The 27,152-nt window shown below is 46.7% G+C and overlaps 1 protein-coding gene across 7 annotated transcripts in view; it reads left to right on the forward strand.

Moving 5' to 3' along the window:
- Window positions 1-27,152, forward strand: part of tjp2b (tight junction protein 2b (zona occludens 2)) — a 237,124-nt gene that overhangs the window by 94,995 nt on the left and 114,977 nt on the right. The window contains exon 1 of one of the 7 annotated variants that reach the window (XM_045695323.1): window positions 10,716-11,355. The exons of the other annotated variants lie outside the window; for them this stretch is intronic. Coding sequence (XP_045551279.1) covers window positions 11,296-11,355 — 60 coding nt within the window. The 5' untranslated portion in view covers window positions 10,716-11,295. Of the gene's footprint in view, window positions 1-10,715; window positions 11,356-27,152 lie in introns of those variants that run through there. 7 annotated transcript variants of the gene reach the window in all.

A 27,152-nucleotide genomic window follows, 5' to 3' on the forward strand; every position in this document is an offset into this window, starting at 1 on the left:
GACATTGTTAATGTTGTAAATGACTATTGTAGCCGGAAACGGATGATTTTTAATGGAATATCTACATAGGCGTACAGAGGCCCATTATCAACAACCATCACTCCTGTGTTCCAACGACACGTTGTGTTAGCTAATCCAAGTTTATCATTTTATAAAGCTAATTGATCATTAGAAAACCCTTTCGCAATTATGTTAGCACAGCTGAAAACTGTTCTGATTAAAGAAGCAATAAAACTGGCCTTTTTTAGACTAGTTGAGTATCTGGAGCATCAGCATTTGTGGGTTCGATTGCAGGAACTCTGTCTAGAAGTCCAGCATCCCGGAGTCGCCTCTTCACTGTTGACGTTGAGACTTATGTTTTGCGGGTACTATTTAATGAAGCTGCCAGTTGAGGACTTGTGAGGCGTCTGTTTCTCAAACTAAGCACTCTAATGTACATGTCGTCTTGCTCAGTTGTGCACCAGGGGCCTCCCACTCCTCTTTCTATTCTGGTTAGAGCCAGTTTGGGCTGTTCTGCGAAGGGAGTAGTACACAGCATTGTATGACATCTTCAGGTTCTTGCCAATTTCTCGCATGGAATAGCCTTAATTTCTCAGAACAAGAATAGACTGACTAGTTTCAGAAGAAAGGTCTTTGTTTCTGGTCATTTTGAGCCTGTAATCGAACCCACAAATGCTGATGCTCCAGATACTCAACTAGTCTCCCTTTCTGTCTCTCTTTCTCTCTCTCTCTCTGTCTCTCTTTCTCTCTCTCTCTGTCTCTAATTCTCTCTCTCTCTCTCTCTCTCTCTCTCTCTCTCTCTCTCTCTCTGTATGTCTCTCTTTCTCTCTCTCTGTGTCTCTATTTCTCTCTCTCTCTCTGTCTCTCTCTCTCTGTCTGTCTCTCTTTCTCTCTCTCTCTGTATGTCTCTCTTTCTCTCTCTGTGTGTCTCTATTTCTCTCTCTCTCTCTGTCTCTCTCTCTGTCTGTCTCTCTTTCTCTCTCTCTCTGTCTTTCTCTCTCTGTCTCTCTTTCTCTATCTGTCTCTCTGTCTCTCTGTCTCTCTGTCTCTCTCTCTCTCTCTCTCTCTCTCTCTCTCTCTCTCTCTCTCTCTCTCTCTCTCTCAATTCAATTCAAGGGGCTTTATTGGCATGGGAAACATATGTTAACATTGCCAAAGCAAGTGAGGTAGATAATATACAAAAGTGAAATAAACAATAAAAATGAACAGTAAACATTACACTCACAGAAGTTCCAAAAGAATAAAGACATTAAAATGTCCTATTATGTATATATACAGTGTTGTAACGATATACAAATGGTTAAATTACAAAAGGGAAAATAAATAAGCATAAATATGGGTTGTATTTACAATGGTGTTTGTTCTTCACTGGTTGACCTTTTCTTGTGGCAACAGGTCACAAATCTTTCTGCTGTGATTGCACACTGCTATTTCACCCAGTAGATATGGGAGTTTATCAAAATTGGGTTTGTTTTCGAATTCTTTGTGTGTCTGTGTAATCTGAGGGAAATATGTGTCTCTAATATGGTCATACATTTGGCAGGAGGTTAGGAAGTGCAGCTCAGTTTCCACATAATTTTGTGGGCAGTGTGCACATAGTCTGTCTTCTCTTGAGAGCCACATCTGCCTACGGAGGACTTTCTCAATATCAAGGCTATTCTCACTGAGTCTGTACATAGTCAAAGCTTTCCTTAAGTTTGGGTCAGTCACAGTGGTCAGGTATTCTGCCACTGTGTACTCTCTGTTTAGGGCCAAATAGCATTCGCGTTTGCTCTGTTTTTTTGTTAATTCTTTCCAATGTGTCAAGTAATTATCTTTTTGTTTTCTTATGATTTGGTTGGATCTAATTGTGTTGCTGTCCTGGGGCTCTGTGGGGTCTGTTTGTGAACAGAGCCCCAGGACCAGCTTGCTTAGGGGACTCTTCTCCAGGTTCATCTCTCTGTAGGTGATGGCTTTGTTATGGAAGGTTTGGGATTTGCTTCCTTTTAGGTGGTTGTAGAATTTAACAGCTCTTTTCTGGATTTTGATCATTAGTGGGTATCGGCCTATTCTGCTCTGCATGCATTATTTGGTGTTTTACGTTCTATGTTCTACGTTTTTGCAGAGTTCTGCATGCAGAGTCTCAATTTGGTGTTTGTCCCATTTTGTGAATTCTTGGTTGGTGAGCAGACCCCAGACCTCACAACCACAAAGGGCAATGGCTTCTATAACTGATTCAAGTATTTTTAGCCAGATCCTAATTGGTATGTCGAGTTTTATGTTCCTTTTGATGGCATAGAAGGCCCTTCTTGTCTTGTCTCTCAGATCGTTCACAGCTTTGTGGAAGTTACCCGTGGCGCTGATGTTTAGGCCAAGGTATGTATAGTTTTTTGTGTGCTCTAGGGCAACGGTGTCTAGATGGAATTTGTATTTGTGGTCCTGGCGACTGGACCTTTTTCGGAACATCATTATTTTGGTCTTACTGAGATTTATTGTCAGTGCCCAGGTCTGACAGAATCCGTGCAGAAGATCTAGGTGCTGCTGTAGGCCCTCCTTGGTTGGTGACAGAGGCACCAGATCATCAGCAAACAGTAGACATTTGACTTCAGATTCTATTAGGGTGAGGCCGGCTGCTGCAGAATGTTCTAGTGCCCTTGCCAATTCGTTGATATATATGTTGAATAGGGTGGGGCTTAAGCTGCATCCCTGTCTCACCCCACGGCCCTGTGGGAAGAAATGTGTGTGTTTTCTGCCTATTTTAACCACACACTTGTTGTTTGTGTACATGGATTTTATAATGTTGTATGTTTTTTCCCCCCCACACCACTTTCCATCAATTTGTATAGCAGACCCTCATGCCAAATTGAGTTGAAGGCTTTTTTGAAATCAACAAAGCATGAGAAGACTTTGCTTTTGTTTTGGTTTGTTTGTTTGTCAATTAGGGTGTGCAAGGTGAATACGTAGTCTGTCGTACGATAATTTGGTACATTGTTTTCACTGAGGAAATGTACTTGTCTGCAGTTAATGATAATGTAGTGGATTTTCCCAAGGTTGCTGTTGACGCATATCCCACAGTAGTTATTGTGGTCAAATTTGTCTCCACTTTTGTGGATTGGGGGGGGATCAGTCCTTGGTTCCAAATATTGGGGAAGATGCCAGAGCTAAGGAAGATGTTAAAGAGTTTTAGTATAGCCAATTGGAATATGTTGTCTGTATATTTGATCATTTCATTGAGAATACCATCAACACCAGATGCCTTTTTGGGTTGGAGGGTTTGTATTTTGTCCTGTAGCTCATTCAAGGTAATTGGAGAATCCAATGGGTTCTGGTAGTCTTTAATAGTTGATTCTAAGATTTGTAATTGATCATGTATATGTTTTTGCTGTTTGTTCTTTGTTATAGAGCCAAAAAGATTAGAGAAGTTACCCATACATCTCCATTTTGGATAGATAATTCTTCCTGTTGTTGTTTGTTTAGTGTTTTCCAATTTTCCCAGAAGTGGTTAAAGTCTATGGATTCTTCAATTACATTGAACTGATTTCTGACGTGCTGTTCCTTCTTTTTCCGTAGTGTATTTCTGTATTGTTTTAGTGATTCATCATAGTGAAGGAGTAGACTCAGGTTTTCTGGGTCTGTATGTTTTTGGTTGGACAGGTTTCTCAATTTCTTTCTTAGGTTTTTGCATTCTTCATCAAACCATTTCTCATTGTTCATTTTCTTCGGTTTTCTATTTGAGATTTTTAGATTTGATTGGGAAGCTGAGAGGTAAAATATACTGTTAAGATTTTCTACTGCCAAGTTTACACCTTCACTATTACAGTGGAACGTTTTATCCAGGAAGTTGTCTAAAAGGGTTTGAATTTGTTGTTACCTAATTGTTTTTTGGTAGGTTTCCAAACTACCTTCCATCCATCTACAGCATTTCTTAATATAACTCAGTTATTTTGGCTTTGATGTCTCATGATTGAGTATTGCTCTGTTCAAGTAGACTGTGACTCTCTCTCTCTCACACAAAAACACATGCTTGTACAGACCACCACGAGCAGCACCATGACCGCCAACAGCACACCACACCCACTGGTTCCCCAGCTCAGCCCCACTGGCCACCCCCAGCCCTAGTGCCCCCCAGCCGGCCCTGTGTTTAGCACCATCACCCCCCAGCCCCGGCCCTGTGTTTAGCACCATCACCCCCCAGCCGGCCTTGTGTTTAGCACCATCACCCCCCAGCCGGCCCTGTGTTTAGCACCATCACCCCCCGGCCCCAGACTTGTGTTTAGCACCATCACCCCCCAGCCGGCCTTGTGTTTAGCACCACCACCCCCCAGCCGGCCCTGTGTTTAGCATCATCACCCCCAGCCGGCCCTGTATTTAGCACCATCACCCCCCAGCCGGCCCTGTGTTTAGCACCACCACTCCCCAGCCTGTGTTTAGCACCATCACCCCCCAGCCCTGTGTTTAGCACCACCACCCCCCAGCCCTGTGTTTAGCACCATCACCCCCCAGCCCCAGCCTTGTGTTTAGCACCATCACCCCCCAGCCCCGCCCTTGTGTTTAGCACCACCACCCCCCAGCCGGCCCTGTGTTTAGCACCATCACCCCCCAGCCCCGGCCCTGTGTTTAGCACCACGACCCCCATCCCCAGCCTTGTGTTTAGCACCACCACCCCCCAGCCGGCCTTGTGTTTAGCACCATCACCCCCAGCCGGCCTTGTGTTTAGCACCATCACCCCCAGCCTCGGCCCTGTGTTTAGCACCATCACCCCCCAGCCGGCCCTGTGTTTAGCACCACCACCCCCAGCCGGCCCTGTGTTTAGCACCATCACCCCCAGCCAGCCCTGTGTTTAGCACCATCACCCCCAGCCGGCCCTGTGTTTAGCACCATCACCCCCCAGCCGGCCCTGTGTTTAGCACCGTCACCCCCCAGGCCCTGTGTTTAGCACCACCACCCCCCAGCCGGCCCTGTGTTTAGCACCATCACCCCCAGCCGGCCCTGTGTTTAGCACCATCACCCCCCAGCCACGGACTTGTGTTTAGCACCTTCACCCCCCAGCCTTGTGTTTAGCACCACCCCCAGCCAGCCCTGTGTTTAGCACCACCACCCCCAGCCGGCCCTGTGTTTAGCACCATCACCCCCAGCCAGCCTTGTGTTTAGCACCATCACCCCCAGCCGGCCCTGTGTTTAGCACCATCACCCCCCAGCCGGCCCTGTGTTTAGCACCATCACCCCCTTACCGGCCCTGTGTTTAGCACCACCACCCCCAGCCGGCCCTGTGTTTAGCACCATCACCCCCAGCCAGCCCTGTGTTTAGCACCATCACCCCCCCAGCCGGCCCTGAGTTTAGCACCGTCACCCCCAGGCCCTGTGTTTAGCACCACCACCCCCCAGCCGGCCCTGTGTTTAGCACCATCACCCCCCAGCCGGCCCTGTATTTAGCACCATCACCCCCCAGCCACGGACTTGTGTTTAGCACCTTCACCCCCAGCCTTGTGTTTAGCACCACCCCCCAGCCAGCCCTGTGTTTAGCACCACCCCCCCAGCCGGCCCTGTGTTTAGCACCATCACCCCCAGCCAGCCTTGTGTTTAGCACCATCACCCCCCAGCCGGCCCTGTGTTTATCACCATCACCCCCAGCCGGCACTGTGTTTAGCACCGTCACCCCCCAGCCGGCCCTGTGTTTAGCACCGTCACCCCCCAGCCGGCCCTGTGTTTAGCACCATCACCCCCCAGCCACGGACTTGTGTTTAGCACCTTCACCCCCCAGCCGGCCCTGTGTTTAGCACCACCACCCCCCAGCCGGCCCTGTGTTTAGCACCATCACCCCCCAGCCCCAGCCTTGTGTTTAGCACCACCACCCCCAGCCTTGTGTTTAGCACCATCACCCCCCAGCCGGCCCTGTGTTTAGCACCACCACTCCCCAGCCTTGTGTTTAGCACCATCACCCCCCAGCCGGCCCTGTGTTTAGCACCATCACCCCCCAGCCCCAGCCTTGTGTTTAGCACCACCACCCCCCAGCCTTGTGTTTAGCACCTTCACCCCCAGCCGGCCCTGTGTTTAGCACCACCACCCCTCAGTCGGCCTTGTGTTTAGCACCACCACCCCCCAGCCTTGTGTTTAGCACCATCACCCCCCAGCCGGCCTTGTGTTTAGCACCACCACCCCTCAGCCAGCCTTGTGTTTAGTACCACCACCCCCAGCCGGCCCTGTGTTTAGCACCATCACCCCCCACCCCCAGCCTTGTGTTTAGCACCAAAACCCCCCAACCCCGGACTTGTGTTTAGCACCATCACCCCCCATATCCAGCCTTGTGTTTAGCACCACCACCCCCAGCCTTGTGTTTAGCACCACCACCCCCAGCCGGCCCTTTGTTTAGCACCACCACCCCCAGCCGGCCCTGTGTTTAGCACCATCACCCCCCATCCCCAGCCTTGTGTTTAGCACCACCACCCCCCATCCCCAGCCTTGTGTTTAGCACCAAAACCCCCCAGCCCCGGACTTGTGTTTAGCACCATCACCCCCCATCCCCAGCCTTGTGTTTAGCACCACCACCCCCCAGCCTTGTGTTCAGCACCATCACCCCCAGCCGGCCCTGTGTTTAGCACCATCACCCCCAGCCGGCCCTGTTTTAGCACCACCACCCCCAGCCCCGGCCCTGTGTTTAGCACCATCACCCCCCAGCCTTGTGTTTAGCACCACCACCCCCAGGCCCTGTGTTTAGCACCACCACCCCCCAGCCTTGTGTTTAGCACCACCACCCCCCAGCCGGCCCTGTGTTTAGCACCACCACCCCCAGCCTTGTGTTTAGCACCACCACCCCCCAGCCGGCCCTGTGTTTAGCACCACCACCCCCAGCCGGCCCTGTGTTTAGCACCACCACCCCCCAGCCGGCCCTGTGTTTAGCACCACCACCCCCCAGCCGGCCCTGTGTTTAGCACCACCACCCCCCAGCCGGCCCTGTGTTTAGCACCATCACCCCCAGCCTGCCCTGTGTTTAGCACCACCACCCCCAGCCGGCCCTGTGTTTAGCACCATCACCCCCCAGCCGGCCCTGTGTTTAGCACCATCACCCCCCAGCCGGCCTTGTGTTTAGCACCACCACCCCCAGCCTTGTGTTTAGCACCATCACCCCCCAGGCCCTGTGTTTAGCACCACCACCCCCAGGCCCTGTGTTTAGCCCCACCACCCTCCAGCCGGCCTTGTGTTTAGCACCATCACCCCCCAGCCGGCCCTGTGTTTAGCACCACCACCCTCCAGCCGGCCTTGTGTTTAGCACCACCACCCCCAGCCGGCTCTGTGTTTAGCACCATCACCCCCCATCCCTGGCCCTGTGTTTAGCACCACGACCCCCCAGCCAGCCTTGTGTTTAGCACCACCACCCCCCAGCCGGCCCTGTGTTTAGCACCATCACCCCCAGCCGGCCCTGTGTTTAGCACCATCACCCCCCAGCCGGCCCTGTGTTTAGCACCATCACCCCCCAGCCGGCCCTGTGTTTAGCACCATCACCCCCCAGCCCCGGACTTGTGTTTAGCACCGTCACCCCCCAGCCGGCCTTGTGTTTAGCACCGTCACCCCCCAGCCGGCCCTGTGTTTAGCACCACCACCCCCAGCCGGCCCTGTGTTTAGCACCGTCACCCCCCAGCCCCAGCCCTGTGTATGTAACAGAGTAACGCTAATGGGAAGTGAGGGAGACCTCATGCGGAAAAGAGAAGGTTAGGGGGCTAACAAGAGTCCTCTGCCTGGCCCTGGGAGGGCGGTGGTCACACGAGGGACGTGCTGGCTGGTGACAATGATAACAAGGCTCCCTACTCGTGATCAAGCTAAACCTTGGGACGTCCCAACTCTGACATTGCCTCATTTCAATTTACATTTTAAACGGTTAAGGTTAGGGTTAAGGTTAGGGTTAAGGTTCAAAATCAAATCAAATCAAACTTTATTTGTCACATGTGCTGAATACAACAAGTGTAGACTTTACCGTGAAATGCTTACTTACAAGGCCTTAACCAACAGCGCAGTTCAAGAAGAAGAAAATATTTACAAAGTAGACTAAAATAAAAAGTTATAATAAAAAGTAACACAATAAGAATAACAATAACGAGGCTTTATACAGGGGTCACCGGTCCCGAGTCAGTGTGCAGGGGTACAGGCTAGTTGAGGTAATCTGTATATGTAGGTGGGGGCGAAGTGACTATGCATAGATAACAAACAAACAGCGAGTAGCAGCAGTGTACAAAAGGAGGGGGGGTGGGGGGGTGTCAATGTAATTTGTCCTGTGGCGATTTTATGAATTGTTCATCAGTCTAATGGCTTGGGGGTAGAAGCTGTTGAGGAGCCTTTTGGTCCTAGACTTGGCGCTCCGGTACCGCTTGCCGTGCGGTAGCAGAGAAAACAGTCTATAACTTGACTGACTGGAGTCTCTGACAATTAAGGTTAAGGTTAGGGCTAGGGTAAAGTTTAAGGTTAGTATATTGACATTTTAGTCATTTAGCAGACGCTCTAATCCAGAGCCACTTACAGTTAGTGCATTCATCTTGGGCAGGGACGTCCCAAGGATTCCAGATAACACTAACCATCTTCCAATATGGGAGAAACTTCCCTGCTGTCTCTATGAACTTCCTGGCCTTCAGTCCCAGCCTCAGCCACAACGCCTGCCTGGCCCTGCCTGCACTGGGATTACACTGTGCCTGGTAAAACATGTGACGTGCTTGGGCTTTGGTATGCGTGGCTGTGTTTAGGCTCCTTTACTTTAAATCATTTATATGTTTTGCTGACGCTATTATCTGGGGCAGGCAACCTGTAGTTAAACTTTGTCATCCGTTTTTACTGTCAGATACTTTGACTGTATTTATTCGGAGGGATATGTTTTCTGGGGCAGGGAAACAGCAGGTCTGTTGGGATTTCTACCTGCATGGTTTGATTGGTTGTCAGGGTTTGTTAACACTTTATGTCTCACAGACAGTCAACCACACACCTACACCTACTGTACAGTAGATCCCCCTTCAATAACTATAGCTCTCTTCAAACCTCTTTCTCCCTCTCTCTATTCCTCTCTCTCTTTATCTTCCCCTTTCTCTCTCCCTCTCTTCCCCTCTCTCTCTCCCTCTCCCTTTCCCTCTATTCCTCTCTCTCTTTATCTTCCCCTCTCTCCCCCTCTCTCTCTTCCTGTCCCTCTATTCCTCTCTCTCTTTATCTTCCCCTCTCTCTATCCCTCTCTCCCCCTCTCTCTCTTCCTCTCTTCGACTCTGTCCCCCCCTCTCTCTATCTCTCTCTCCCTCTCAATTCAATTCAAGGGGCTATATTGGCATGGTAAACATATGTTAACATTGCCAAAGCAAATGAAATAGATAATAAATGAAAGTTAAATATACAAACAATCAAAAATGAACAATAAACATTACACTCACAAAAGTTCAAAATGATTAGAGACATTTGAAATGTTATATTATGGCTAGATAAAGTGTTGTAACGATGTGCAAATAGTTAAAGTACAAACAGAAAATAAATAAACATAAATATGGGTTGTATATACAATGGTGTTTGTTCTTCACTGGTTGCCCTTTTCTTGTGGAAACAGGTCACAAATCTTGCTGCTGTGATGGCACACTGTGGTATTTCACCCAATAGATATGGGAGTTTATCAACAACAAAAAATTGAATTTGTATTCAAAATTTTTTTAGGTCAGTCACAGTGGTCAGGTATTCTGTCACTGTGTTCTCTCTGTTTAGGGCCAAATAGCATTCGCGTTTGCTCAGTTTTTTTTTGTTAATTCTTTCCATGATTTGGTTGGGTCTAATTGTGTTGCTGTCCTGGGGCTCTGTGGGGTCTGTTTGTGAACAGAGCCCCAGGACCAGCTTGCTTAGGAGACTCTTCTCCAGGTTCATCTCTCTGTAGGTGATGCTTTGTTATGGAAGGTTTGGGAATTGCTTCCTTTTAGGTGGTTGTAGAATTTAACAGCTCTTTTCTGGATCTCAATATAAAAGATATTTTGATTTAACACTTTTTTGGTTACTACATCATAGTTTTGATGTCTTCACTATTATTCTACAATGTAGAAAATTGTAAAAAAAAAAAAAAACAGGAATAATAATAATTCCGTTTGCTCAATCATTTGACTGGTACTGTACGGACACACACACGTTGCAAAGCACCTTGACACCCTTATGGAGATAAATAACAGTTATTGAATCCAATGCCGACTTACTTGTCTGTTTAAACGTATTGTTGCAGCCCTGCAGTCCTACCAAGGCGCATGAATCCTATATTAGATATGTTAATTGTATAGGAGATATGTTAATTGTATAGGAGATATGCTAATTGTATAGGACTTCTACACCTGCATTTCTTGCTCTTTGGGGTTTTTGGCTGGGTTTCTTGTACAGCACTTTGTGACATCTGCTGAAGTAAAAAGGGCTTTATAAAGAAATGTGATTGATTGATTGATTGACTGGGATACCGCAAACAAAAAAACGTTCCTGAACTAACACTTGCGCTTGACTCCTCCCTGTTCCCGTGGCTCGTCAGTTGGGGAAGCCTGGTATGAGAGATATTCAATGAATCCATTCTGGGGGGAAGGAAAGTTCAGTACAAGACTACAGGCTGTCTCCCTCACAGGATTTAATTTTCCACTTTTTGAATTCTGGATGTGTCGTTATAACACCGAAGCTAGTGGAGATATGTATAACTCGCTGTGTGCACCGAGCACTATACTTTGTGCTAAAACGTCTATTTATAGAAACTCTGCAATCTGTGTATCACACTAGGCTTTCAAGGCCCCCAGTGAATTGATTTGATACAATTGTACTGAACTTTAGAGAACATTTTAAAATCGATGAATCTATTCCGGAAGAATCCACACTGTCAGAGAGGGGTGGAGTAAAATATTATCCGTACAAAATATATATACAAATGTTCTGTATCGGAAGACGATTACAGAAAAATGACTAATTCATATGCCAGTTATTGGATCCGTTTGTAGATGCCCATTGAAGTTGATATAGAAACGGGTAACATTAGTAGGCCCCCTCCCCCGTCCCCGTTTCGTCTCTGTAGTCATAAAGTAGTCTGGCTCAGCTGAAAGTCGCTCCTCAGTTGGCAAGAATGTTTCGGCTCCCACGGAAATCGCTATAATAATTTTAAAGCAACACGGACTCTGACGTCGGAGGAACGGCAGCGAGCTAGATGAATTTCTAGGATCACTGTCACAAGCCGGTTCATTTTAAAGACTAGGGTATATTTTAAGAGATACCAGTTCTACAAGCCATAAAACACTTGTTTTACCGATAACATAAAGCTACAGGGTTTCACAACTTCCACAGAGCAGAATGCCTGTGAAAGGAGTCGGGAAAGTGGCTGCGTATCCAAGCAAAGGCGAAGCCATCGGAGTAAGTCAACTATAGTTTTAACAGAATAGATTGTAACTTTTAGCCCATCTCTGTATCGTTATGCGCTGCGTCACCACAATATGCTGTGTGCTACTGTAATAAATGTTGGATGAGTTTTACGGCCAGTGGCTATAGGCTACCTTTACGGAGCAACCAATGGCGTTTATAACCTTGTGAATTCACCTGTTGATTTTCGCCCTCCCGGCCAATAAGAATGACGCCTGAAGTATTTGGCCAAATATTTGCGCTTGTATTTGCACAGTTTAGATGCCTCAGTTAGGGGCTATATAACCATCTGTAGTTGACTATTGATTTACTGTTAAACCATCTAGCCCATCTATTCCAAATGACAGCTATTGTAGGCAGATGAGTTGAGGAGTGAGGATAGATTGTCAATTGTGTTTATTGCCTATTTAAACGTCTTTAAGAGTTTCTTTTTTGAATCGTCATTCTGTTTGAAAAGTCGAACTCTGACTTTGTAAAATACCGCCCCGACGCAGTCCCGAGCGCTGTTTACAGAAACAGTGCGCACATCGGAATTATGACTAATGGAATAGCAAAGTGAGCCAGTATTCCCAGACTTCCGGAGATTATGGTTATTTAGTCTATGTCCAATACCTAGCCGAAGCATGCCGAAAATCATATCCACTTGTGTTTTTGTCAGGGAGAGAATACACCATCTCATGGTACAAGATAAGAAGGCTAATATCATGGTATGTGTTATTGTCAATAAGACACATGAAGGATTTAAAGTAGTAGTTATGTGATGTTGTATAAATCTCTATCTAGTTGAAATATTGTGTCAACACATTCTATAATGGCTGAAGTCTCAACATCCCTCCCCGTGGCTGGTCATGGCTGACCGCGTGCGTGCGTGTGGACGCACCCTGAAGGCTCTTAGTGCTTGGCTCATTACTGTCTGTCTGTCTGTCTGAGCCCAGCAGGGGAGGAGCATTACTGTCTGTCTGTCTGTCTGTCTGTCTGTCTGTCTGTCTGTCTGTCTGTCTGTCTGTCTGTCTGTCTGTCTGTCTGTCTGTCTGAGCCCAGCAGGGGAGGAACTTAGGGCATACAGGATACTGGACATCATTACTGTCTGTCTGTCTGTCTGTCTGTCTGTCTGTCTGTCTGTCTGTCTGTCTGTCTGTCTGTCTGTCTGTCTGAGCCCAGCAGGGGAGGAGCTTAGGGCATACAGGATACTGGACATCATTACTGGGGCGAGGAGAGCTGGAGGTCTCGGGTATTACGTTTGTCTGTGTGTGCACACTTGTGTATATGTTGTTGAATAGCTGTATGCATTTACAGAATATTTGTGTTTATTTCTGTGTGTGTGTGTGTGTGTGTGTGTGTGTGTGTGTGTGTGTGTGTGTGTGTGTGTGTGTGTGTGTGTGTGTGTGTGTGTGTGTGTGTGTGTGTGTGTGTGTGTGTGTGTAACGGGTTGAGGATGATCACATTGCTGACCTCATGACACCCAGCAGCTTCCCCTCCTCAAATCCTCTCAACCCCAGCCATATGGCGTTCATTTACACAGTTACTGTATTCATTCAAATAAAACAGTTGAATGAGTTAGTACTGATACACATCTTATTCATCAGTCTAGCGTCTTATTCATCAGTCTAGCATCTTATTCATCAGTCTAGCGTCTTATTCATCAGTCTATCATCTTATTCATCAGTCTAGTTCTAGTGTCTTATTCATCAGTCTAGTGTCTTATTCATCAGTCTAGTGTCTTATTCATCAGTCTAGCATCTTATTCATCAGTCTAGTTCTAGTGTCTTATTCATCAGTCTAGCGTCTTATTCATGTCTAGCATCTTATTCATCAGTCTAGTTCTAGTGTCTTATTCATCAGTCTAGTGTCTTATTCATCAGTCTAGTTCTAGTGTCTTATTCATCAGTCTAGCGTCTTATTCATCAGTCTAGCGTCTTATTCATCAGTCTAGCATCTTATTCATCAGTCTAGCGTCTTATTCATCAGTCTAGTGTCTTATTCATCAGTCTAGTGTCTTATTCATCAGTCTAGCGTCGTATTCATCAGTCTAGCGTCCTATTTATCAGTCTAGCGTCTTATTCATCAGTCTAGCGTCTTATTCATCAGTCTAGTTCTAGTGTCTTATTCATCAGTCTAGTATCTTATTCATCAGTCTAGTGTCTTATTCATCAGTCTAGTTCTAGTGTCTTATTCATCAGTCTAGTGTCTTATTCATCAGTCTAGTTCTAGTGTCTTATTCATCAGTCTAGTGTCTTATCCATCAGTCTAGCGTCTTATTCATCAGTCTAGTTCTAGTGTCTTATTCATCAGTCTAGTATCTTATTCATCAGTCTAGTGTCTTATTCATCAGTCTAGTTCTAGTGTTTTATTCATCAGTCTAGCGTCTTATTCATCAGTCTATCATCTTATTCATCAGTCTAGTTCTAGTGTCTTATTCATCAGTCTAGTGTCTTATTCATCAGTCTAGCATCTTATTCATCAGTCTAGTTCTAGTGTCTTATTCATCAGTCTAGTGTCTTATTCATCAGTCTAGCATCTTATTCATCAGTCTAGTTCTAGTGTCTTATTCATCAGTCTAGTGTCTTATTCATCGGTCTAGTTCTAGTGTCTTATTCATCAGTCTAGTGTCTTATTCATCAGTCTAGGGTCTTATTCATCAGTCTAGTGTCTCATTCATCAGTCTAGCATTACATACATATTTTCAGCATGATATTATCACTATAAAACGGTAAAATCCCCCAATATAAAAACTAGGGCCCCACTTTAAACTACTTGTGCGGGCTTTATTACACATTCAGGAAGTGTTAACAAGCACTATGACACATATCTGAAGCATCTATAGAGGCCTTGTACCAGTGTTCCCCCTATATTCATTTAGCAGCGGCTGGCCGCCACTCCCAAAAATATTATAAAATAATAATAATAATTGTGTAAACTTTAATGACTAAAACCAGATAGAAACTTGGCAAGTCAGTTAAGAACAAATTCTTAACAAGAACAATGACAGCCTACCCCGGCCAAACCCTCCCCTAACACGGACAACACTGGGCCAATTGTGCGCCGCCCTATGGGACTCCAGATCACGGCCGGTTGTGATACAGTCTGGGATCAAACCCGGGTCTGTAGTGATGCCTCCAGAACTGCGATGCAGTGCCTTAGACTGATGCACCTCTCAGGATCCCTAGGTAGGTTACTTTATAAATGTCATCCGTTACTGGTTACCATTCTAAAATTGTAATCGGTAACGTAACTTTTGGATTAATCTGATTACTTTCAGTTACTTTTAGATTACTTTCCCCTTAAGAGGCGAAGGTTAGCATTTTTCGTCATGAATCTGGTTCTGGGGGCAGCTCTGCAATGGTCACAAGCTAAACCTAACCTTAACCCTAACCTTAACCTTAACCACACTGCTAACTCTAATGTCTAACCCTAACCTTCAATTTTGACCAAAAAGCACATTTTTGTTTAAATACATTTATACAATAAGCCAATTTTGACTGTTCTGCCACAGTCTCTGCCTCAAGGACAAGACTCGTCCCAATACACATCAATCCGTTTATTTCAATTTAAGCTATTATATAAAATACTTGCTACCAAAAGATTGCTCAATATATGAGATATTGAACATTCAGTCTAGACTCGGCCATAAGGAAACATTCAATAGAACATAGTTTCTGGTGCTGTCCATCGGTGGCTCGCTTTTGGAGTCAGGTCCAGGAATGGTTGTTATGTCCATAATATCAGGGTTTAGATGGACCTGCAAAATGTATTGTTAGGAAAGTAGGAAATATCATTATACAGTACATCTGGGAAAGTATTCAGACCCCTTCCTTTTTCCACATTAGCATTATTCTAAAATGGATTAAATAAATAAAAAAAATCCTCATCAATCTACACACAGTTTAACCTTATTTACATAAGTATTCAGACCTTTTGCTATGAGCCTTGAAATTGAGCTCAGGTGCAACCTGTTTCCATTGATCATCCTTGAGATGTTTCTATAACTTGATTGGAGTCCACCTGTGGTAAATTCAATTGATTGGACATGATTTGGAATGGCACACACAAGATTCTCTGGTCTGATGAAACCAAGACTGAACACTTTGGCCTAAATGCCAAGCGTCACATCTGGAGGAAACCTGGCACCATCTCTATGGTAAAGCATGCTGGTGGCAGCTTCATGCTGTGGGGATGTTTTTCAGCAGCAGGGACTGGGAGACTAGTCAGGATGAACGGAAAGATGAACTGAGCAATGTACAGAGAGATCCTTGATGAAAACCTGCTCCAGAGCGCTCAGACTGGGGCGAAGGTTCACCTTCCAACAGGACAATGACCCTAAGCACACAGCCAAGACAACGCAGGAGTGGCTTCGGGACAAGTCTCTGAATGTCCTTGAGTGGCCTAGCCAGAACCCGGACTTGAACCCAATCGAACATCTCTGGAGAGACCTGAAAATAGCTGTGCATCGATGTTCCCCATCCAACCAAATAAACTCCCCAAATACAGGTGTGCCAAGCTGGTAGCATCATACCCAAGAAGACTTGAGTTTGAAATCACTGCCAAAGGTGCTTCAACAAGTACTGAGTAAAGGGTCTGAATACTTATGTAAATGTGATATGTCACATTTCACACACGCTCTTAACCACTAGGCTACCTGCCGACCATAAATGTAGTTTTGTACTGTAATTGTAAGCAGAAAACGAGAAAATTGCATTTAGAAAAGGTGAAGGTTTTGCTGTGAGCCAATGCGGAAACCAAGGTAACCACAGGTTGTTTTTCCCCTCCACAGGCGTGCTAATACCGGCTGGGTCTATAGGCCTACTTTATGAGTGACTGTGTGTTTAAATGCATATTATAAACTGAGTGTGTATATATAACTATGTAGAACTGATCCCTCAGGGGAGAGAGATGGTCAGAGCAGACATAAGGGCGTGTCTGTGTTTCCGACCGCCTTAGAGTGGAGCAGGTGGTCCCAGCACTAATCCCCCAGAAGGCCGTGGCAGTTCTAATCTCTCGGGGGGGCCGTTTTGGCTTTGACCAACACACACACACACACACTTACACACACACACACACTGACCAGCCGGAAACACTCACACCCTATAATTAAGACACTCACAGACCAGATTATGTTGATTCCATCTTTCTAGTTTTCTAGATGAGCTTGCGTCAAGATTTTAAACTTGAAACATGAAATAATATGTTATATTATAGACCGTTTCTTATCAAGTCTTTGGTAACTCAGCGGAGTGCACAGATGGGGATGAACAGTACCTTTTGTAGACAGACAGTTTAGGAACAAATATAAAGTATATGAAATAACTGTTATGTCAGAATGTGTTCATTTATCAGGGATCATGTAATCTGATCTGACACACCCTTCTACCACATCGCCAGTCCCGGGGGCTCCCGAGTCGCGCAGCGGTCTAAGGCACTGCATCTCAGTGCAAGAGGCGTCACTACAGTACCTGGTTGGAATTCGGGCTGCATCACATCCGGCCGCAATTGGGAGTCCCAAAGGGCGGCGCACAATTGGCCCAGCGTCATCTGGGCTTGGCCCGAGTAGGCTGTCATTGTAAATAAGAATTTGTTCTTAACTGACTTGCCTAATTAAATAAAGGTTAAATAATTTTTTTTAACAATTCTTCTCAGGGGGAGTGGACAGAGTTAAATAGTCCACACATTACCAAATGCCACCCTATTCTTTATATAGTACACTACTTTTGACCAGGGTCTATAGGGTAGTAGTGTACTATAGAATAGGGTTCTATTTGGGACGCAATCCCTGTCAGACCACAGGCGAGACAGGCCTTGTTCCAATACTAAGGAAGTGACAGACCACAGGCGAGACAGGCCTTGTTCCAATACTAAGGAAGTGACAGACCACAGGCGAGACAGGCCTTGTTCCAATACTAAGGAAGTGACAGACCACAGGCGAGACAGGCCTTGTTCCAATACTTTAAAATGTATTCTCCCTCCTTCCCTAGAGGTAAATCAGTTTAAGTGACAGTGTTTTTTGAGTAGGCCTATTTCAACTCTATGCACCTTGATTTAGTCTGACTGTGGATGATTTCCATGAGTAAGCCCTTGATGTTAGATTATTGGATCAATGCAGGTGGGCACTGCATGTATGCATGTTTCTCCTATCCTAGTCATGTGAGGTCTATGATTACTATTCTAACAGACTATAACCCCTCTCAGCACAGAGAGAGAGAGAGAGAGAGAGAGAGAGAGAGAGAGAGAGAGAGAGAGAGAGAGAGAGAGAGAGAGAGAGAGAGAGAGAGAGAGAGAGAGAGAGAGAGAGAGAGAGAGAGAGAGAGAGAGAGAGAGAGAGAGAGAGAGAGAGAGAGAGAGAGAGAGAGAGAGAGAGAGAGAGAGAGAGAGAGAGAGAGAGAGAGAGAGAGAGAGAGAGGGCCACTCCAAGCAGAAAGGCTGATTGTTCCAGCCTCAGTCACGGGTCTCAGTTTGCTGTTTCTATTTGTGTTGATAAAACAATGGCTGTTTTGGAGTGCCAGGGTCATGTCTGAGTGCCTTGGCCCATCTCTAGTAGCCCTCTGTTCTCTCTCTCCACTGGGACAGCTATTCTCCCCACTGTCTATTGTGATGTCATCTCATTAGTGACTCATTCTATTTGCATATTCTGAATTTCTCTTCCTTCATTTGTATTATTAGGTGACCTGTTTACTATATAGCGCTTTAAGAGAAATTCAATGTGAAGCTCTTTGTAAATAAAATATTATTATTACATAAGTATCATTAGCACGATTAGTCTAAATTATTCATAGTTTGACCTCTCGCCTTAAAGTAATTCATACTTAAAAATCCCCACAAATCTCCAGGAAAGGTTTGATTGGCTTTAGGGGGGAAAAACACTATTCACATATCAACATCTGTTCTGTATGTCTCAGCAACCTGGGCATGAGTCTTTGAACATCTCTTTGTTTTTTCTTCATGATAAATTGTTCTATTTTTATCGTCTTCCCTTCAGTGTTGCACCTGGGATTGTGTCTCTGTATGGGATATCTGACAGACCAGAGCAGCAGAGAGGAAATTATTAGGCTTTGATCACTGGGAGGAAGTCCATCAGTAAACAACCACTTCAAACACTGGCCTCTATCTCTCTCTCTTTCTCTTTCTCTCCATTCCTCTATCTCTCTCTCTTCCTCTTTCTCTCCATTCCTCTCTCTCTCTCTTCTGCATTCTCCCTCTGCCTCTCTGTTCTGTGTTCTCCCTCTGCCTCTCTGTTCTGTGCTCTCCCTCTGCCTCTCTTTTCTGTGTTCTCCCTCTGCCTCTCTGTTCTGTGTTCTCCCTCTGCCTCTCTGTTCTGTGTTCTCCCTCTCCCTCTCTGTTCTGTGTTCTCCCTCTGCCTCTCTGTTCTGTGTTCTCCCTCTGCCTCTCTGTTCTGTGTTCTCCCTCTGCCTCTCTGTTCTGTGTTCTCCCTCTGCCTCTCTGTTCTGTGTTCTCCCTCTGCCTCTCTGTTCTGTGTTCTCCCTCTGCCTCTCTGTTCTGTGCTCTCCCTCTGCCTCTCTGTTCTGTTCTCCCTCTGCCTCTCTGTTCTGTTCTCCCTCTGCCTCTCTGTTCTGTGTTCTCCCTCTGCCTCTCTGTTCTGTGTTCTCCCTCTGCCTCTCTGTTCTGTGTTCTCCCTCTGCCTCTCTGTTCTGTGTTCTCCCTCTGCCTCTCTGTTCTGTTCTCCCTCTGCCTCTCTGTTCTGTGTTCTGCCTCTCTGTTCTGTGTTCTCCCTCTGCCTCTCTGTTCTGTGTTCTCCCTCTGCCTCTCTGTTCTGTGTTCTCCCTCTGCCTCTCTCTGTTCTGTGCTCTCCCTCTGCCTCTCTCTGTTCTGTGCTCTCCCTCTGCCTCTCTGTTCTGTGTTCTCCCTCTGCCTCTCTGTTCTGTGTTCTCCCTCTGCCTCTCTGTTCTGTGTTCTGCCTCTCTGTTCTGTGCTCTCCCTCTGCCTCTCTGTTCTGTGCTCTCCCTCTGCCTCTCTGTTCTGTGTTCTCCCTCTGCCTCTCTGTTCTGTGTTCTCCCTCTGCCTCTCTGTTCTGTGTTCTCCCTCTGCCTCTCTGTTCTGTTCTCCCTCTGCCTCTCTGTTCTGTGTTCTCCCTCTGCCTCTCTGTTCTGTGTTCTCCCTCTGCCTCTCTGTTCTGTGTTCTCCCTCTGCCTCTCTGTTCTGTGTTCTCCCTCTGCCTCTCTGTTCTGTGTTCTCCCTCTGCCTCTCTGTTCTGTGTTCTCCCTCTGCCTCTCTGTTCTGTTCTCCCTCTGCCTCTCTGTTCTGTGCTCTCCCTCTGCCTCTCTGTTCTGTGTTCTCCCTCATCTCCCTCCCTTCTCCTCTCAGTTCATCCTACAGCCTGAGTCCTGTTTTATATCCCGGCTCATCAGTAGCAGGGTCTATTGTTCTAGCTGCACTGAGGAGGAAGTGATGTCAGGATAAAATACATCATAATAATACAATCAGAACACTGCTGTTTGTTACCGTAGCACTGGGGTTGCTATGGTAATTATTTCACTCCAATGGCTTCCTCAATCATTTTGCCGTGATAGGAGTTATGTTAAAATAAAATAAAAAATAAAACTTTGCATTCAACTTTGCATGTTTAGCAGATCACAAACCCTGTTCATCTGGCACTGAAGGAAGGCTGAATGAGCAAAGTATTTGAAGGAAAACTAATCTACTATTTGAAGTCGTACCCAGGTCTGTGGGGAGAACTTGTCTGGCTGTTTGATCAGAAAAATGCAACAGACGCCACAAGGAAGACCCAATTCATTGGACACATGGCCACGGTCTCTCTCACACACACACACACACACACACACACACACACACACACACACACACACACACACACACACACACACACACACACACACACACACACACACACACACACACACACACACACACACACACACACACACACACACACACACACACACTGCATTACTTCTGTAACCATCACTGGATAATCTGAAGCACTTTACCTGCATGTATCTGTAGTTCTCTGACATATCACTGTGACTACCTGGGTTAACCTGGTCCTGTCCTGTCCTCTACTTCTCTCAGTCAGAGTTAATCTGGTCCTGTCCTGTCCTCTACTTCTCCTAGTCAGAGTTAACCTGGTCCTGTCCTGTCCTCTACTTCTCTCAGTCAGAGTTAACCTGGTCCTGTCCTGTCCTCTACTTCTCCTAGTCAGAGTTAACCTGGTCCTGTCCTGTCATCTTCTTCTCCTAGTCAGAGTTAACCTGGTCCTGTCCTCTACTTCTCCTAGTCAGAGTTAACCTGGTCCTGTCCTCTTCGTCTCTCAGTCAGAGTTAACCTGGTCCTGTCCTGTCCTCTACTTCTCCTAGTCAGAGTTAACCTGGTCCAGTCCTCTACGTCTCTCAGTCAGAGTTAACCTGGTCCTGTCCTGTCCTCTACATCTCTCAGTCTTAGTTAACCTGGTCCTGTCCTCTACGTCTCTCAGTCAGAGTTAACCTGGTCCTGTCCTCTACTTCTCTCAGTCAGAGTTAACCTGGTCCTGTCCTGTCCTCTACTTCTCCTAGTCAGAGTTAACCTGGTCCTGTCCTGTCCTCTACTTCTCCTAGTCAGAGTTAACCTGGTCCTGTCCTCTACTTCTCTCAGTCAGAGTTAACCTGGTCCTGTCCTGTCCTCTACTTCTCCTAGTCAGAGTTAACCTGGTCCTGTCCTGTCCTCTACTTCTCTCAGTCAGAGTTAACCTGGTCCTGTCCTGTCCTCTACTTCTCTCAGTCAGAGTTAACCTGGTCCTGTCCTGTCCTCTTCGTCTCTCAGTCAGAGTTAACCCGGTCCTGTCCTCTACATCTCTCAGTCAGAGTTAACCTGGTCCTGTCCTGTCCTCTGCTTCTCTCAGTCAGAGTTAACCTGGTCCTGTCCTGTCCTCTTCGTCTCTCAGTCAGAGTTAACCTGGTCCTGTCCTGTCCTCTACTTCTCCTAGTCAGAGTTAACCTGGTCCTGTCCTCTACGTCTCTCAGTCAGAGTTAACCTTGTCCTGTCCTTTACCTCTCTCAGTCAGATCTAACCTGGTCCTGTCCTGTCCTCTTCGTCTCTCAGTCAGAGTTAACCTGGTCCTGTCCTGTCCTCTATGTCTCTCAGTCAGAGTTAACCTGGTCCTGTCCTCTTCGTCTCTCAGTCAGAGTTAACCTGGTCCTGTCCTGTCCTCTACTTCTCTCAGTCAGAGTTAACATGGTCCTGTCCTGTCCTCTTCGTCTCTCAGTCAGAGTTAACCTGGTCCTGTCCTCTACTTCTCTCAGTCAGAGTTAACCTGGTCCTGTCCTCTACGTCTCTCAGTCAGAGTTAACCTAGTCCTGTCCTGTCCTCTACGTCTCTCAGTCAGAGTTAACCTGGTCCTGTCCTGTCCTCTACGTCTCTCAGTCAGAGTTAACCTGGTCCTGTCCTGTCCTCTACGTCTCTCAGTCAGAGTTAACCTGGTCCTGTCCTGTCCTCTACGTCTCTCAGTCAGAGTTAACCTGGTCCTGTCCTGTCCTCTACGTCTCTCAGTCAGAGTTAACCTGGGCCTGTCCTCTACGTCTCTCAGTCAGAGTTAACCTGGTCCTGTCCTGTCCTCTACGTCTCTCAGTCAGAGTTAACCTGGGCCTGTCCTCTACGTCTCTCAGTCAGAGTTAACCTGGTCCTGTCCTGTCCTCTCAGTCTCTCAGTCAGAGTTAACCTGGTCCTCTCCTGTCCTCTACGTCTCTCAGTCAGAGTTAACCTGGTCCTGTCCTCTACGTCTCTCAGTCAGAGTTAACCTGGTCCTGTCCTCTACTTGTCTCAGTCAGAGTTAACCTGGTCCTGTCCTGTCCTCTTCGTCTCTCAGTCAGAGTTAACCTGGGCCTGTCCTCTACGTCTCTCAGTCAGAGTTAACCTGGTCCTGTCCTGTCCTCTACGTCTCTCAGTCAGAGTTAACCTGGGCCTGTCCTCTACGTCTCTCAGTCAGAGTTAACCTGGTCCTGTCCTGTCCTCTCAGTCTCTCAGTCAGAGTTAACCTGGTCCTCTCCTGTCCTCTACGTCTCTCAGTCAGAGTTAACCTGGTCCTGTCCTCTACGTCTCTCAGTCAGAGTTAACCTGGTCCTGTCCTCTACTTGTCTCAGTCAGAGTTAACCTGGTCCTGTCCTGTCCTCTTCGTCTCTCAGTCAGAGTTAACCTGGTCCTGTCCTCTACTTCTCCTAGTCAGAGTTAACCTGGTCCTGTCCTGTCCTGTACGTCTCTCAGTCAGAGTTAACCTGGTCCTGTCCTCTACGTCTCTCAGTCAGAGTTAACCTGGTCCTGTCCTGTCCTCTACTTCTCTCAGTTAGAGTTAACCTGGTCCTGTCCTGTCCTCTACTTCTCTCAGTCAGAGTTAACCTGGTCCTGTCCTGTCCTCTACGTCTCTCAGTCAGAATTAACCTGGTCCTGTCCTCTACTTGTCTCAGTCAGAATTAACCTGTGTCATCATGGTCCTGTCCTCTACTTGTCTCAGTCAGAGTTAACCTGTGTCATCATGGTCCTGTCCTCTATGTCTCTCAGTCAGAGTTAACCTGTGTCATCATGGTCCTGTCCTGTCCTCTACTTCTCTCAGTCAGGGTTAACCTGGTCCTGTCCTGTCCTCTACTTCTCTCAGTCAGAGTTAACCTGGTCCTGTCCTCTACTTCTCTCAGTCAGAGTTAACCTGGTCCTGTCCTGTCCTCTTCGTCTCTCAGTCAGAGTTAACCTGGTCCTGTCCTCTACTTCTCCTAGTCAGAGTTAACCTGGTCCTGTCCTGTCCTGTACGTCTCTCAGTCAGAGTTAACCTGGTCCTGTCCTCTACGTCTCTCAGTCAGAGTTAACCTGGTCCTGTCCTGTCCTCTACTTCTCTCAGTTAGAGTTAACCTGGTCCTGTCCTGTCCTCTACTTCTCTCAGTCAGAGTTAACCTGGTCCTGTCCTGTCCTCTACGTCTCTCAGTCAGAATTAACCTGGTCCTGTCCTCTACTTGTCTCAGTCAGAATTAACCTGTGTCATCATGGTCCTGTCCTCTACTTGTCTCAGTCAGAGTTAACCTGTGTCATCATGGTCCTGTCCTCTACTTGTCTCAGTCAGAGTTAACCTGTGTCATCATGGTCCTGTCCTCTACTTGTCTCAGTCAGAGTTAACCTGTGTCATCATGGTCCTGTCCTCTATGTCTCTCAGTCAGAGTTAACCTGTGTCATCATGGTCCTGTCCTGTCCTCTACTTCTCTCAGTCAGGGTTAACCTGGTCCTGTCCTGTCCTCTACTTCTCTCAGTCAGAGTTAACCTGGTCCTGTCCTCTACTTCTCTCAGTCAGAGTTAACCTGGGTGGGAGGGAGAGGAGGGGAGGGGCGAGGAGGTGAGGGGGAGAGAGGGGTGAGGGGGAAAGGAGGGGCGAGAGGGAGAAGAGGTGCAAGAGGGAGAGGAGGGGAGAGAGAGATGTAGGAGGAGAGAGAGGGAGAGGAGGTGCAAGAGGGAGAGGAGGAGAGAGAGAGATGGAGGAGAAGAGAGAGTGAGACTTGGGGATCAGACCACAATCATCTCCTCTCCCTCAGATCTCCCACAGATCTCCAGGTTCCAGCTCCACAGCAGATGTGTGGCTGGCTGACTGCCTGGTCTGGCCTGGCTGGTGAGAGGGTTTCAGGGTCAGCTCTGTCTGTCTTTGACCACAAGACCAGGCACCAAGCACACTGTCTATTTACAGCACTGTTTCCATACAGTACAGTACCCATCACATAATATCTATGTGGTGGCTGGCTAGTGTGTCTTCTCTGTCTCCAGTCCTGTGTTATGTGTCCTCTCTGTCTCCAGTCCTGTGTTATGTATCCTCTCTGTCTCCAGTCCTGTGTAATGTATCCTCTCTGTCTCCAGTCCTGTGTAATGTATCCTCTCTGTCTCCAGTCCTGTGTAATGTATCCTCTCTGTCTCCAGTCCTGTGTAATGTATCCTCTCTGTCTCCAGTCCTGTGTAATGTATCCTCTCTGTCTCCAGTCCTGTGTTATGTGTCCTCTCTGTCTCCAGTCCTGTGTTATGTATCCTCTCTGTCTCCAGTCCTGTGTAATGTATCCTCTCTGTCTCCAGTCCTGTGTAATGTATCCTCTCTGTCTCCAGTCCTGTGTAATGTATCCTCTCTGTCTCCAGTCCTGTGTAATGTGTCCTCTCTGTCTCCAGTCCTGTGTTATGTATCCTCTCTGTCTCCAGTCCTGTGTAATGTATCCTCTCTGTCTCCAGTCCTGTGTAATGTGTCCTCTCTGTCTCCAGTCCTGTGTTATGTGTCCTCTCTGTCTCCAGTCCTGTGTAATGTATCCTCTCTGTGTAATGTGTACAGTCGTGGCCAAAAGTTTTCAGAATGACACAAATCTTAATTTCCACAAAGTCTGCTGCCTCAGTTTGTATGATGGCAATTTGCATATACTCCAGAATGTTATGAAGAGTGATTAAATAAATTGCAATGAATTGCAAAGTCCCTCTTTGCCATGCAAATTAACTGAATCCCCCAAAAACATTTCCACCGCATTTCAGCCCTGCCACAAAAGGACCAGCTGACATCATGTCAGTGATTCTCTCGTTAACACAGGTGTGAGTGTTGACGAGGACAAGGCTGGAGATCACTCTGTCATGCTGATTGAGTTCGAATAACAGACTGGAATCTTCAAAAGGAGGGTGGTGCTTGGAATCATTGTTCTTCCTCTCAACCATGGTTATCTGCAAGGAAACACGTGCCGTCATCATTGCTTTGCACAAAAAGGGCTTCACAGGCAAGGATATTGCTGCCAGTAAGATTGCACCTAAATCAACCATTTATCGGATCATCAAGAACTTCAAGGAGAGTGGTTCAATTGTTGTGAAGAAGGCTTCAGGGCAAACAAGAAAGTCCAGCAAGCGCCAGGACCGTCTCCTAAAGTTGATTCAGCTGCGGGATCGGGGCACCACCAGTACAGAGCTTGCTCAGGAATGGCAGCAGGCAGGTGTGAGTGCATCTGCACGCACAGTGAGGCAAAGACTTTTGGAGGATGGCCTGGTGTCAAGAAGGGCAGCAAAGAAGCCACTTCTCTCCAGGAAAAACATCAGGGACAGACTGATATTCTGCAAAAGGTACAGGGATTGGACTGCTGAGGACTGGGGTAAAGTTATTTTCTCTGATGAATCCCCTTTCATCAGAGAAGACAAGGTGAGCGCTAACATCAGTCCTGTGTCATGCCAACAGTAAAGCATCCTGAGACCATTCATGTGTGGGGTTGCTTCTCAGCCAAGGGAGTGGGCTCACTCACAATTTTGCCTAAGAACACAGCCATGAATAAAGAATTGTACCAACACGTCCTCCGAGAGCAACTTCTCCCAAACATCCAGGAACAGTTTGGTGACGAACAATGCCGTTTCCAGCATGATGGAGCACCTTGCCATAAGGCAAAAGTGATAACCATGTGGCTCGGGGAACAAAACATCAATATTTTGGGTCCATGGCCAGGAAACTCCCCAGACCTTAATCCCATTGAGAACTTGTGGTCAATCCTCAAGAGGCGGGTGGACAAACAAAAACCCACAAATTCTGACAAACTCCAAGCATTGATTATGCAAGAATGGGCTGCCATCAGTCAGGATGTGGCCCAGAAGTTAATTGACAGCATGCCAGGGCGGATTGCAGAGGTCTTGAAAAAGAAGGGTCAGCACTGCAAATATTGACTCTGCATCAACTTCATGTAATTGTCAATAAAAACCTTTGACACTTATGAAATGCTTGTAATTATACTTCAGTATTCCATAGTAACATCTGACAAAAATATCTAAAGACACTGAATCAGCAAACTTTGTGAAAATTCATATTTGTGTCATTCTCAAAACTTTTGGCCATGACTGTATTTTCCACATCTGTGACTGTAATAACAGCTAGGAAGGATTGTCATTCACTGTGTGATGTTCTGACCCAGACTAGCCCAATGGATACAGGATCTGTTCCTCTCCCAGTTATAAAGCCCTCAACGAGCCTTCAACCCACAGAGGTCTATAATCAGTCAACCCATTTGAAATGGACAGCTAGGTATTTTAGTCACTCGTCTTTCTCCCCTAACAATCTGGATCAGAACACTTGAATTTTTGACAGAATTGTAACGTGCATAACAGACATAAGAGTTACACTCTATTAAGCATAAAAACATTGTGATGTTAGGCTGCCAGTGTCTATACCGTATATTTCTATGTGCTTTTGAGTGAGGCCCTGCAGGTCTGGTATGTTGTGCTCTTCTACAGGAGGGAACAACAGAACATCGAGGCTCCAGTGACTGTACAGGTATTACCTTTCACACAGGCAGGGAGGCTCCTCATTAGTCGCTAGGCTGGGAGTGAAGGGTCTGGAAACTCTGTAGTGAGAGTTGCTTCGCGCTTCTGTGAGCTTGTGTGGGCTACCACTTCGCGGCTGAGCCCTTGTTGCTTCTAGACGTTTCCACTTCACAATAACAGCACTTACAGTTGACCGGGGCAGCTCTAGCAGGGCAGAAATGTGATGAACTGACTTGTTGGAAAGGTGGCATCCTATGACGGTGCTACGTTGATCATCACTGAGCTCTTCAGTAAGGCCATTGTACTGACACGGTTTGTCTATGGAGATTGCATGGCTTTGCGCTCGGTTTTTATACACCTGTCAACAACGGGTGTGGCTGAAATAGCCCAATCCACTCATTTGAAGGCGTGTCCACATACTTTTGTATATATTGTGTACATACAGACATTCAGTTCCTGTCTCTCTCTGTGCAGTCTCTCTCACTCGCTACTGTAGTGGGCAGTAGCTTGTCAAGGTCACAACAACTCTACTGTAGTGGGCAGTAGCTTGTCAAGGTCAC

This window comes from Salmo salar, chromosome ssa15 (genome assembly GCF_905237065.1).
Source record: "Salmo salar chromosome ssa15, Ssal_v3.1, whole genome shotgun sequence".
NCBI classification, from domain to species: domain Eukaryota; kingdom Metazoa; phylum Chordata; class Actinopteri; order Salmoniformes; family Salmonidae; genus Salmo; species Salmo salar.